This window comes from Manis pentadactyla, chromosome 5, assembly GCF_030020395.1.
Source record: "Manis pentadactyla isolate mManPen7 chromosome 5, mManPen7.hap1, whole genome shotgun sequence".
In the NCBI taxonomy this organism is placed as follows: Eukaryota; Metazoa; Chordata; class Mammalia; order Pholidota; family Manidae; genus Manis; species Manis pentadactyla.
In genome coordinates, this window is record NC_080023.1 from 2,493,164 (window position 1) to 2,507,116 (window position 13,953).

The 13,953-nt window shown below is 51.5% G+C and overlaps 1 protein-coding gene and 1 long non-coding RNA gene across 5 annotated transcripts in view; both read right to left on the bottom strand.

Annotated features, from left to right (window-relative positions):
- HTT (huntingtin) overlaps positions 1-13,953 on the bottom strand; it is a 240,355-nt gene that overhangs the window by 9,870 nt on the left and 216,532 nt on the right. For 2 of the 4 annotated variants that reach the window (XM_036921270.2, XM_036921269.2), the window contains exons 48-56: positions 10,816-11,029; positions 10,341-10,486; positions 8,861-9,038; positions 7,897-7,992; positions 5,495-5,682; positions 3,880-4,006; positions 1,765-1,865; positions 754-908; positions 166-305 (exon numbers count right to left, since the gene is read on the bottom strand). In XM_036921270.2, coding sequence (XP_036777165.2) covers positions 166-305; positions 754-908; positions 1,765-1,865; positions 3,880-4,006; positions 5,495-5,682; positions 7,897-7,992; positions 8,861-9,038; positions 10,341-10,486; positions 10,816-11,029 — 1,345 coding nt within the window. Of the gene's footprint in view, positions 1-165; positions 306-401; positions 628-753; positions 909-1,764; positions 1,866-3,879; positions 4,007-5,494; positions 5,683-7,896; positions 7,993-8,860; positions 9,039-10,340; positions 10,487-10,815; positions 11,030-13,953 lie in introns of those variants that run through there. The other 2 variants (XR_005031975.2, XM_036921271.2) reach the window with 2 other exon arrangements.
- Positions 13,123-13,950, bottom strand: LOC130683760 (uncharacterized). Its single transcript, XR_008997652.1, has 2 exons — positions 13,804-13,950; positions 13,123-13,773 (listed from the first exon to the last, which is right to left on the bottom strand). It is a non-coding gene; the product is annotated as an uncharacterized LOC130683760 (long non-coding RNA).

The following is a 13,953-nucleotide window of genomic DNA, read 5'->3' on the forward strand; positions in this document are numbered from 1 at the left end:
AGTCCTGAATAGGCCTCTTACTTATCAATTAGGACAGCACATCTAGTACCACAGCCTCCAGATAAAAGCTTGTTTCGGGTCTCTCTGCCCACCACCGTTGTTAGTATGCTAGTCGTAATCTCTCATCCTGGCCCAAGTACAAATGGCCCCTCTCCCCACAGGTACCTGTAGTAGCTGGAGAAAGAGAAGGGACGGGGTCCCACTCTTGGTATAAATGATGGGTGGCGATATTCTCTCTCTTTGAAACCATTGCTTGAATTTCCTGTTCTACAATTCCTCTGATAATGCTCAACTTCCTCCCAAACCTAAAAGCAGAACAAGGGTTAAAGAATATTTGGATTCCTCTAAAATTGTGAAAAACAGGAAGACACCCCCAGCTTTGCCTAAATGACCCCCAGCACCTGCAATACCAGAGGACATGCCCCTGTAGGACAAGGGACAGCTTCCTTTGTCCCGGGATCCTGAGCAGGGTTTCTACTAGCTTGGTGATTCTTGTTCTGCTGGGGTCTGCTCCAAACACTCAAGATGATCCCTGTGTCAGTTTACTGGGGGTCATTCATTGCCACTGGCCACCAAGTCACTCTTGGATTTGCACCTCTTGGAGCAAGGTAACATGCAGTGTTCTTGCTTTTAATTTTGGCAACAAAGAAAAGGGCCCGGGTGAGGCTGCTGGTCTCCCTGGGAAAAGGGAGGGCCCCTGGGTGCCCACCCCAGCCGTGCAGGAACTAGAGACACACAGCAACTCAGACAGACCTGGTGTCCAGAGCTTTCAGGGGCTTGTTCCGGGGCTGCTGCTCCAGGCAGCTCATGGCTGGGTTGCCAGCCACGGGCACGGTCATCGCACTCAGCACCAAGGAGGTGATGGCCTGCACAGCCAGGACATTGATCTGGGTCCTCTCCGTGTCTTCCTGCAAGGAGAGCCCACACGTCAAGAAGCCATGAGCCACCACGTGTACAGAGCCCGTAGGCTGTGGTTCTCAGGCCACACAGCACTGCAAAGAGGAGCCTTGAGTGCCACAGAGGGACACGCCTTCTTGGCCAGGGTCCAGTTCCTCTGCCTAAGTCTACCACAGCCTACACAAGTCTGTGACTTGACATAAATCTGATGGGCAAATGTCTACTTACCAAAGCAATGTCTCCCATAGGAGAGTCCTCCAAACATGAATGACTGTTTAAGAAACTGCCCTTAAATTTCCTCACTAATTTCAGGAACTTCGCATGGACAACCTGCTATCTTCTAACATGGATTTAAAGACAATCCTGATTTCTGACATATGTCTATTCTATCATGGCTATGAGCATGTTGCACACCTTCTGTCAGAATTACCGACATATCCCACACCTCCCAGTGCCACAAGCTTTGCTGTATAAGAATGTGGCATTTACTGCAGTTGCAGTGACACAGGGCACATTATACCCCAAGATGCCTGGTAAACCTCTGCAAGTCCATCAAAAGAAATGAATGCAGGTGCACACAGCCTTTGTGGCACACATTTTCACTGTAATTCAAGCTACCACTGTGCCTGCATAACGATGAGCAGAGCTCAGAAATACTTCGGGGAGAGGGTAGTCTGACCCTGAATACACAGTACATGTGAGAAACTGCACTCCCGTGGCTGGCATCTAGCGCACCTGCACCTCAGGGGCATCTGCTCCTGCTCTCTTACACTGAAGTAAGACAGAAAAAATGAGCTTGCTGCCCACTTTTGCCCAGCACTGACGGTTCACACATCAGCGGGCACACAAGTCTGCATGTGGCCTTACTTCCGGTGGGCTCTCCTCCTGCTCCATCACGAGGGGCTGAGTCACCAGGACACCGAGGAGGGTGGCCCACGTTTCCTCAAACTGGGTACGGCTGGTCCACCCTGGGAATGTAAATGTTACATGAGACAGAGGGTCCCCTACTCCTCAAACTCTGAGACATGCTGTGGCAGCTGGGCCACACAGCTCCAACTGAACTAGGCACCTCCCTTGGGCAGGGTGTACAGCAGCCCCTTGCCCCTCACGACAGTTCTGAGACATGGCCTTGCTGCCTGCTCCAGTCCATCAGTGAGGATGTTGAAGCACTCATGTCCGAGGTCACGCATCAGCTGACCCAGCCAAGCTCAGCACAGACGCCCTGGTGGAGAGGCCCCATGCAGATGCAGTGAAGGGCAGGGACATCCAAGCAGGCCACATGTGAACGGGGGCCAAGGGTCCTGCCCTGCTAATGAGATGGTTCAAGGACTTCCAGAAAGTCAGACCCCTGGGCTGAGCTGCTGGACACACAACCACAGGCCTAGGCGGCACACTTGGGAAAGTGGAGTGTGTACTGCATTAATGCTGTCTCTACAAAGCTGCTCAAAATAAAATAGTTAAAGCAATGGTTTCTCTGACCCTTCCTAGAAGAAGGGTAGATCAAAAAAGAGTACACTCTAGCCGGGGGCCCACAGGTCTTTGGGGGAAGGCATGTCTGCTGCACCACCCTCAACGCTGTCATCACTAACTGCACCCGTGGCAGGGTCTGGGCCAGCGGTGGTTGCTGAGGGCTGTGCTTAGTGTCCCCCTCATGGCCACGCCACTTGCTCTAGTGCTGCACGTGACAGGAGGGTGGGAAGCCAAAAGACCAACGCATCAAACTTCAGCAGCTCCATGGGAAACGGTGCAGGTCTATACCCAGTGGTCTAGATGTGGGTTAGCACGGACAGACTGACTTAGCTACATGGAAAGACACAAGACACAAGCAGATGTATGTGACGACTGCCTCAGGGGAGGAGAAGAGAATTAACATGGAACGTGGGGAAGAGAAAAGGAACACCCAGAAGCAACTGCACAGCTGGGTCCCACAGGCCCGAAAGGCCAGCCAAACATGAGGTGGCTGAGTAAGGAAAAGGGGCTGGTGGTAGGCAAGGGGGTCAGGCCAGGAGACTTGCTGGGACCAGTCCTAAGGAGAGGCTGGAAGAAAAGCTCCCAGGGTGCTGGCTTTGGACAGCCATTCGGTCCATTTTGGACAGAGTGATGAGCCATCTGCTTGACTAAAGTGAACAGTAGAGCCAATAAACCAGTAAGGCACCTGCCCCCAAAATAAGCACGAAATCTGCAGAAGCCAGACATGGGAGGGCACCATGGGGATGCAGGTGGGCCAATGCAGGGTCAGGGTGCCTATGCCAGCCTCAAAGATCAGCACCAGGAAACACCCAAGGGATCTACAATTACAGTCACACCCCAACCCCCAGATCAAACTTCTGACCTTAAAATGGGGACAAAAGGAGGTAACTCACACTGTGCTGCGGAAAGCAGAGAAGAACCCAGCAGGGGAGACTCTAACGCCCACGTTCACTAGGCAATGAGTGCTCGGTGCACCTCTGTAATTCCTGAATATGTGGCAGTGTTGTGAAATAGGCCTATTTCACAAGTGACAAACCGGGGGTCCTAGAGGCTAGAACGAGCAGGCCAGACAGAGCCCAGTGCTGTCTTACCTAGTCTACTTCTCCCCCCTTGACCTTGAGGTGCCATCACGCTAGTCTGCTCGTCCCACCTGCCAGGAAGGGGCAGGGGTGGCACCTGGGAAATCCAGAGAGCAATCGCTGCATGGCTTGGCACAGGTGCACAGCACAAGGTCGGAGCCCGGCCTCGTGTCACCAGGTCCACGGGAGCCTAGCCCGACTTCAGACCCGCCTGGTACATGGAAGCCTGGTACGGAACTCACACAGACACCAAGTGGGGCCGAATGCTTCCTCGGAACACCTTTGTAGACATTGCAAAATGTACCCACGTGGGATCGTGGCACGCCCTGAACCTCCCACAGGACGGAACGAGAGGCACCCAGGCTCTGGCTCTGGGTTTCCCCCAACTGATGGGTCATGATGTCCAGTGACTCTCAGGGAGAAACCTGATTACCTAGCGTGTTGATGCGGTAGATGAACTCTTTGAAGACTTCCTTTTCCTGGAGGAACTCCACAGGGATCTCTGGAAAAACTGTGCCAAAATCCCCTCCTGGTCTGGGTGACCACCCAAGTCTCCATACCTGAGGAATGAAGAGGAAACAAAGTCACAGTCAGGTCAGGACGCCACACTGCAAGGGGCCGAGAAGTGCCGTCTCTCTGAGGCCAACCGCCTGCGTGCACACACCCATTCAGAAGCCAGTGCACCATCTTCTGGGAGACGGCCCGAAGCCGTTGCCTGAGGGCCTCCCTCCCGCCAGGGTGCTCCCAGGCCCGCCCGCACTGCCCCCTGACCTGGCCCTGCCCCACCCCCACACTGGTGAAGCCCCAAGGCAGGCTCTTGGAGGTTCGTGTTGGCAGCCTTCAACCTCAGAGGAGGGCAGGGGGCAGCGGCCAGCGCCAGCACCCTCACCCACACACAGAGCTGGTACCTTAGGCAAAGCACCCAAATGAAGTCATCACTCAGAAGTATTAACCGGCACTGTGGCACAGACAGGGTGCTGCTGTCTGTGTGTAACTCCATGAACGGAAGGCTGACCTGATATGGACCCAGCGCTGTCCCAGCAGGTTAAGAACTCCAGGCAAGGACACTAATCGATGGCATGTGCTCCGGTGGGTATTCATAAGTCCATCCCAGACACCATGACTGGACTTCCTGCCCTGACCCAGCCCCGACAAAGGCGCAGTCACCCCAAGACCTACGGCGAGTCATGTGTGTAGAGCCTGCACAGTGAGGCAGCTCCTGCCCTTCCGGCAGGTGCCGGGTGTTAGCAGCACCACAACTCCCGGCTCTACACCACACAGCTGGGCCTTCTCTGGAGTAAGCCTTCCATGTGGAATACCTTCACCTCCCACAGCAAAACCCTTCCCATCCCTCAGGTCCTGAGGAACACCATCTCCTGGGTGCAAGCCTCTCACACAGGCAGAAGCTGTACCTCCGGCAGGCACAGACAGGCACCCTCCCTCTGGGCATGGCCAACTCTGCCTCCTGAGGCCAGCCCCAAGCCCTGCCCTGCACCTGCCCAAGCCCTTTCCCGAGCAGCAGGCTGCAAAGGGGAGCTATGCCAACTCCCGGCGAGAGTCCAGCTCGCCCACCAGGCCTGCCAGCTCACACGAGCACCTCCTGTTAGCTGAAACGAGGTGCTCTTGGCACTGATCAACGAGGCCTACTTGGCACTGACTCTCCAGATGATTTGAAAAGAGATACTGCAAAAGCGGCTGCCCAGAGCACACGGTAATCTCCGAAGCAGCCACTTTTAAAGGCAAACACTTGGGGAACAATTTCCGGTCTACCATCAAATGAGATACCCTAATTACTTCGGAATCATATCCAACACTCAGTCTCTCTAGTGGGAGCTGAAGTCTCATTTCTGGATGAAATGCCGCAGCGTCACTGCTGCACGGTGTGCTCAAGGAAGCCCGCCAGGAATCACAACCACACTCCATGGAACGCTCGCTACTGCAGGGGAGCCTCTGAGCACGAAGATGTGGTTTCACCCCCGGGAACCCCCAGCCCAGGGCCTTGACTGTGTTCCGCTTGCTGGGTCTTCAGCAGAGGCAACCGGACTCACCAGCGGGGGGACCCGGGTATAGCTGTTGGCGAGGGGCAGGCGGGCCAGGCTGATGACAATGTTCCTGAGCACAGGCGTCAGGAAGGCTGGCGTGCTGCTGTTCCTTCTGTGGCCCAAGGCCAGCGCAGATGGCAGGGACTCCACCATCTCTGCCACCATCCCGCAGGCTGCAGCAACGTACTGAGGGTCTGAACACACCGCAGGAAAGCGCTGTTTGGTCAGAATGCACTCGGAGCCCGCCATCTCCCCTCTTTATCTTCCACCCTCCCAGCAGAGCACGTGACCTCACAACCAGCCGCTCCAGCCCCACCACGGAGGCTTCTGGACTTCTAGCTGGTCACTGAAGGCCCCCCGCTTTCATGTCTTCACAGGCATCAAAACACCAGCCCCTCCCCACCACGGGGAACGCAGCAATCGTTGTGAGCAGGGTCCCAGGCCCAGCCCGCGTGGTGAGTACTGCCCCTGCCCTGGGCTTTGGCTCTCTCTGCTGCTGCTCCTGGACCCTGTGCTCAACCCTAAGCTGGCGTGCAGACAGCCATGCTGTGACCCGTGGCTCACAGTGTCCCCAAGATGAGGGCTTCTGAGGGGACACTGAGTCCCACCCTAGAACTCCTGGGGCAGAATGTGAGGAAAACCTCTCACCCCCAGGGGAAAAGCCAGAGCTCCTCGAAGGTGGGCTGCTTTCCACTCACTCTGAGTCTGGCACAGACTATTTGCCAAAAATTCTTTGTTGAGTTGACAGACGGTTAGTAGTGTGGGTGAACTTCACCCACGGTACCTGAGCTCAACAGTCTAGGCAACATCCTGATATGGAGAAGGGGTTCTCAGGGGCCCTAAGGAATCAAAAGCCCCGAGCTGAGAGGGACAGGGCTGACTTCAGGAACACTCACCAGCCTGTCCAGTGCCAGCACCATCCTACTGAAGGATAGAAACCAAGCATCTTCTCTGCTGAGGATGAAGTGAGCGGCCTAACTAGGGCCATAGAGAACGAGCACAAACTAAACTACATTCACCAAACTAAACATGCCCCGGCCAGCAGCCTGCCTGCTCTGACGCCACCCCTTAGGATGCCCCAACTACTTTCAGATGAATGGAAATTCAAATTATAACCAAAATTATGGTAGAATTTGCTGAACACTTAAAACATGCTTGGCACTTGTTTGGGGAGCTTTATGTGGACTGATGTCCTTAATCCTACACCAACCGTCTGGGGCCAGTACTCGTCGCGCCCTCACTGCAGTAGCCCAGGACAGTAGCTTGCCTGAGCCACGGACAGGACAGTGGCTGACCAGGGGAGTGTCTGCACACCCCTTAGTTTATCAACAGGGAATTTTGAAATCTCAAACTCAGGGCTGACAGAACCATGACGCCTCAAACACCTGAAGAAGAGCTGGGCTGTGGAATGAAGCACGGTTCTGCACAGTCAGGCACTCACAACACTCTGAGCAGGTAACTAGAGGAAGAACTGCTATATGCTTAATACTAATGGTAGGAAAACTGCATGATCGCCTGGGACCACACGAAAGCTGGCAGAACACGCAAAGCGCTCACGTACTTGCTCCCAAAAGGTGTGTTGCTTAAGCCAGCGGAGCACATTTAAGACTCTAGCACTCCAAGTAAGCGTGTTCCGTACAAAAGGCAGCCATGGGCCCCCAGGTGGGTCATCTGCTCCCCCATCTTCATGGGATGGGCTGCAGCTGGCATTCCAGCCAGGCCCTCTGGGTGGCCCCAGGATCTGGGGGTCTTGGTGGTAACAGGGAGACCTGGCCAGGAAGCTTTCCTCCCAACCTGCCTTGCCCCATTTTCAGAGTAAAATATCTGGACCAGGAAAAAGTACATGAAAAACTACTGTGCAGTGTGAATCTCAAATAGATTTAAGTGAATGGGAAGAGATTTTTTCTTCTGTACAAAGAGCAGATTTTTCATTTAAATATCCACCAACATAGGCGGCTGAGGTAGGCAGATTACCTAATACCCACGTGGGTAGTCCCACTGCTAAGTTCCTCGGTATTTGTTCCCTCCGTACTCAGCAAACATTTGCTGACCCCTTACAACAGTGAGACGCAGGAGAGGAAGATCTTTCCCGCCAAAAGCACTCAGTCTGGGATGGAGACACAGGGCTGTGAGTGCCGCAGAGCTCGGGGGAGTGCTGGGAGGGAGGCAAGGGGGCCCCAGGGGAGAAGGACGGGGACAGGGGGACCCACCAGAGTGCACGAAGGGGGCAGAGTAGGCAGGCAGAGACAGGGCACACAAATCCCGTCACCCTCAGAGTGCAGCACAGAACACCACCACCTAACAGAAGCTTTCAAGCATCCACATTTACCACTTTCTAAGTCTATTTTGTGAGGGAATTTCAAGCCCCCAAAGAAACTAGGCAAGAACACATGGGTCTTGAGACATACTTTGTGTGTCTGAATCCACTTCTTCCCCTCCGGCAGCCTTTGGGGTGTCCATCTTTCTTCCTGGGCCAAGAAGCTGGTCCCCAGGCTGTACCACAACTGAAATTGTAATAGAACCTTTAGCATTCCTTTTTACTCAGACTTCCACACTGCAGTCTCATAATATTTCAAAGGCACATGCCTTTCAAATGAGGCCTGGATTGCTGAGAATCACTTTGAGACAATACTGGACCCAGACATCAATCTAGGGTGAGTCTGCACTGCTCAGGGACCCGGACTTCCACAGACAGACATCTGAGTCCCTCACTGTGCCGTTTGCCTGAAGGTTTTCCTCAGATGGGCCGTGATGATTACTGCTAGAAGCATCAGGGCAACCCCCAAAAAGTCTGGCTTTGAAAATTACTCCCAAGATCTCGTTTTCAAGTCGACTATAAATGTACAGATAAAAACAATTTAAATTATGAAACCTCAAAGCACCCTCTAATGTGCAAAGTATAATGCCCAATTTTTTAAAATTTTGGCCAATGACCCTTGTTAAAGACACTGTTCCTTGAAAGGAATGTCACTTTTCTGTTCAATGTATTAGCATTGCAGTGCATTATAGACATGAGCACTTTTACTGTGACAGAAACAAGTGATCCTTTGAAGGTAACTGTACTGATCTCAGGACCAGGCAGGACATAAAGCATGAAACAGTCAGCTAGGACTAAAGATCATGGGGGCATAAAATTAAAAGTGCTTTTATGAAAGCTGAACTCCAACATAAAGACAAAACGACTACCAAAGCAAAGCCAAATTAAATTCTAGACCCAAGTTCCTGGAGATTACAGGCCATATTTTATCTCCCTCCTCATGCCCACTTCCTAACTCAGTACCTGGCAAACAGGTTGTAAAAAAAAGTCTTGTGACTAGATTTGCAGAGCCTATTACTGTTTCATGTGACAAAGGACAGAGGTCATGGACTCACTGGCTTCTAGGATGAACCGGATGCAGTGAATGAGGGAGCAGGCGCGGGTCATCATCTCCGGGGAGGAGAGCACGCTCCGGAGGCAGGGCAGCTGCAGAGCCAGGCAGCAGCAGTCCAGGCCGGCCTGCAGATCCAGACTCAGTGGGGTCTGCTCGTGGGCCAAATGCCAGGACAAGGCCTGCAGGGGAAGGGCTGAGTTACAGAAGGCAGAGCCGCACCCTCCTTCTGCCCCTCGAGTGCTGGGGGAGCAGACCACTGCCAGCTCTTGAGGCTCGGCAGGTCCCAAAGACTCCAGCCTGACCACCTGCTCCCCAGAGTGCGTGGGGTGTCCCCTCCTTCAGAATGCCCACCCTGAGCTGGCTGCCCTTGTGGCTGCCCAGAACAGCCTTGCCTCTATCAGCAGAGGCTGAATTTGAGAGTGTTGGTCTGGAGCAGCCAGACTTGGGTTCGAATGCTGACCGGCTACTCCCTGGCGAGTGAGGCGAGTGAACCAGGGAGGTCGCCAAGCCTAAGCCCCACTTCCCTTGTGTGTGACTGGTTTAACAGAGTCCATCTCCCAGGATTGTGGTGACCTGTAAACCTCCTGCACATGGCAGGCACTGGACAGAGCTGGCAGCCATGACTGTACTCCAGCCATGCTCACAGACTTCCCACCACACTGAAGACTAAAGGACAGGGCTCACCACTGTCTGACTTGGCCTGGCTCCAAGCATTTGCTCGCCTTTTCATGAATGGCCGCACCAATGCCCTCCCACAGCTCTGCTGTGACATGGCAGGCAGAGTGAGTGCTGGGTCAGCCCATCCTCACCGAGGCTGAGAGAGGCTAAGAAATGCAGCTCTGATTCTCTGGCTCAAGATGAAGGCCAGATTCTGTTTTCCATAGTTACAAGGCAATGCACCCACGAAATGCACATACCTGGGGGTAACATTTAAGTGTTCAATTCCCCATGGCTGGAATGTCTAGGTTTATTACCCAATTTAAAACAGAATAAATCTCCAAGATTATTTCTTTTTTAAGTACCTAAAATTAGGATCCATACTACATTTGTAGTGCTTTTTTTCACCCTGGAAAAAATTTCTAATGGATGGTGGTCTGTCCTAAAATCAAAAGCATCTTAGAATTGAGGAAACAGACTCACATATAAGCACATGATGACTCCTCACACTGTACTTGAGAGATCCCCAAAAGTTGTGTACTCGTCTCTCCAATTCTCCTCGCTTCTCTCTGACTGACACCCGCCCCACTGACCCTGCACCTTGGACAAGGGGCGGGGTGGGGGTGGGGGGCTGCGGCAGGAGCCCAGATGTGATCCAGGCTGTGGAAGCACCAGGAAGACAGGCTGGCTGCAGTGTTCTGGGAAGGAGGTACAGACTGCATGCCTCCAGGTCCCAGATAAAAACTGCGCCCTCTCCCTCAAGTGATAGGGCCAGTCAACCTTCCCTCTGCACAGTGACAGATAGTTCCCGAGCTGCCTCTTACCTCAAGGGTCATGACCACAAATTTCACCGAGTCCCTCTCCTTCTCAGGAGGAAGGTGCAAGTGGCCAGGGAGTTTGGAGACCACCAGCAGGTACTGGGCCAGGGCCCGGGCCAGAGTGGTCAGGGAACGATACCACACAGCATCTCCTGAAAGAGAAGATGTTGACGTGAACATGACTCCAGCAGAGGCGTGGGGCCTTTGCAAGGCAGCAGGAGTGCTCTGAAACTGACAGGTCCTCAGAAGGACAGCAGCACACACCCAACTCCTGTGGCTCGCCTTGAGGCCTACCCCAGTGCACGGAGCTGGCCTGGCCGAGGAGCAGCAAAGAGGCACACACACCAGGCAAGAGGCAGGTCTGGGAAGCCCAGCACATCTCTCCACCACCTCTGTGCATGCTTCCAATTCATTACCCCAGCAACATGGTACTGGCTCTACAGCATTTTTAAGAAGTAAGAGACATTTTTATTTTAATTACCAAACAGTTCGTTCAACTTGCTCCAATAGGCAGTGGGCTCTGCAGGCAGGAATGGCTGGAAAACATGGTGGGTGGCAGGGAGCTGCTGAACCATGCTGGTCACACGGTCCAGAGTTGCCACACGAGCAGCTTCAAAAAGAGGACTCTTCTGGCCTCCAGAGATGTCACGCATGCCCAGGCCCAAGCACGGGGCTAACAGGCTTAAGTTGAAGTTCTGAATCAGGGCATTAAAGGGTCAACAATAACAGTTACAAGCTTGCCACGAGGCAAGAAACACACAACAGAAGGAAGGATAATACCAAACCGAGTGGATGCAGAGAAGTGGGCCAAAGAGGCTCTGAAAGGCCGTAGGGAGCTCTACTCCTGCGTGGATGGCCCGCTCAGTAATGCACACTTCTAATCTCTTATGGGCACTTCAATTTTAAAGAAATGCTTCTATTTTTCATGCTTTCAGATTTCTTTGAAATCAAAAGTTTAATATGATGAAATTTTGCTTCATAAAAATACAAAATTAAGAGAAATTAAAGGAGATATCAATAAATGGAAACACATCCCGTGCTCATGGATAGGAAGAATTAATATTGCCAAAATGGTCATCCTGCCTAAAGCAATCTACAGATTCAATGCAATCCTTATCAAAATACCAACAACATTCTTCAATGAACTAGACCAAATAGTTCTAAAATTTATATGGAACCACAAAAGACCCCGAATAGCCAAAGCAATCCTGAGAAGGAAGAATAAAGCAGGGGGGATAATGCTCCCTGACTTCAAGCTCTACTACAAAGCCACGAAATCGATCAAAGATATGAATGTAAGTCATGAAACATTAAAACTCTCAGAAAAAAAACATAAGCAAAAATCTCTTGAATATAAACGTGAGCAACTTTTTCCTGAACACATCTCCTTGGGCAAGGGAAACAAAATAAAAAATGAACAAATGGGACTACATCAAGCTCAAAAGCTTCTGTACAGCAAAGAACACCATCAACAGAACAAAAAGGCATCCTACAGTATGGGAGAATATATCTGTAAATGACAGATCCGACAAGGGGTTAACATCCAAAATATATAAAGAACTCACACCCCTCAACACCCAAAAGGCAAATAACCCTATTAAATAATGGGCGGAGAATATGAAAAGACAATTCTCCAAAGAAGAAAGTCAGATGGCCAACAGGTACATGAAAAGATGCTCCACATTGCTAATTAATCAGGAAAATGCAAATTAAAACCAAAATGAGGTATCACCTCACACCAGTTAGGATGGCCAGCATCAAAAAGACTAGGAACAACAAATGCTGGTGAGGACGAGGAGAAAGGGGAACCCTCCTACACTGCTGGTGGGAATATAAGCTGGTTCAACCAAAAACTAAAAGTAGACATACCATTTGACCAGGGAATTCCACTCCTAGGGATTTACCAAAAGAAAAAACCGTATCAGATTCAAAACACACATGCACCCCTATGTTTATCACAGCACTATTTACAATAGCCAAGATATGGAAGCAACCTAAGTGTCCATCAGTAGATGAATGGATAAAGAAGATGTGGTACATATACACAATGGAATACTATTCAGCCATAAGAAAGAAACAAATCCCACCATTTGCAACAACATGGATGGAGCTAGAGGGTATTATGCTCAGTGAAATAAGCCAGGCAGAGAAAGACAAATACCAAATGATTTCCCTCATTTGTGGAGTATAAGAACAAAGAAAAGAACTGAAGGAGCAAAATAGTAGCAGACTCACAAACTCCAAGAAGGCACTAGCAGTTACCAAAGGGGAGGGGTGGGGAAAGGCGGGTGGGGAGGGAGGGAGAAGGGGATTGAGGGGTATCATCATTGGTGCACATGGTGTGTGTGGGGTCACGGGGAAGACAGTGTAGCACAGAGAAGACAAGTAGGGACTCTGTGGCATCTTACTACACTGATGGACAGTGACTGCCATGGGGTATCGGGGGGGACTTGATAATAAGGGTGAATGTGGTAACCACATTGTTTTTCTTGTGAAACCTTCGTAAGAGTGTATATCAATGATACCTTAAAAAAAATAATTTGGGGGGTAATTTTTAGGTAACTACCAATCTTCATTAGTGTTCAGAAAAGCATGTCATTAGTGACAAAAGTGAGCCTTTTTATCACAGCCAGAACCCTTAAAGCTGATAAAAGTCTAATTAGTGGATTTGGAAAATTCAATAAATTGGTCATTTAGCACATCTGTCATTCAGCAAATCAGCTTTCACTAAACAGGTCTTAAGATTATTTTCACAAATTGATTTTGGGCAAATTCTACTGTTTGTTTGTTTGTTTTTTACAAGGTAGTTCTTATTTCCAAACTGGCCAAGGATTCCCACTTGGGACACACTGCTGCGTGACCCGTTCCGCAAGCCTCTTTTCATGCATTTGTTACCCGCCCCCTTGGCCTCCACCTCCCTCCGACCTTGTCACCCCTGGTCCCTGCTGTTTCTTCATTCCCACCTGGTACTTATCAAGGTAGCACTAAAACACCTGGGGTCTAGTCAGCTGCTCACACCAGAGATCTGAGGGGGACCTGCTGAGGCTTTGGCCAGATGACACCAAAAGGGGGCTCCACTCCTCACCGGACAGGCCCAAGAGCTGAGGACAGGGACACAGTCACTTTGCAAGGGCCTCCTGGACCAGCTCTGCCCAGCAAGCCCAGCACTACATCGCGGGGTGGGAGGGTCAGGCTGGGGGCCATTCGAAACCTAAGGGGACTTACTGAAGATCAACAGTCACAGCATGACGAGTTGGTTAAATCCTGCACCACGACACCATTCCGATCCTCCCCCCGAGAGCAGCCCACAAGCAGCAGCCACTGGCACTGACTGTGACCTGAGGGAACCTGTTTTCTGTAAATGCACAAGCTGAACACACCCCACTGCCTCCTTTAGGATATTAACGTGGCTGAAATGTCTTGTCCTGCCTGGATTAACCTCCCCTCGTTCTCCTCTGTCTGGATTAACCTCCCCTCATCCTGCCCTGTCTGGATTGGAGTTTCTGCCGCTGAGGCAGAAAGGTGAGCGGTACGCATCACAAGTAGGTCGCATGATGATGAAGCCAAGTGAACCCATGCCAAGAGAGAGCAGGGTTCCCCGGCGTCCCGCCGCGTCAGC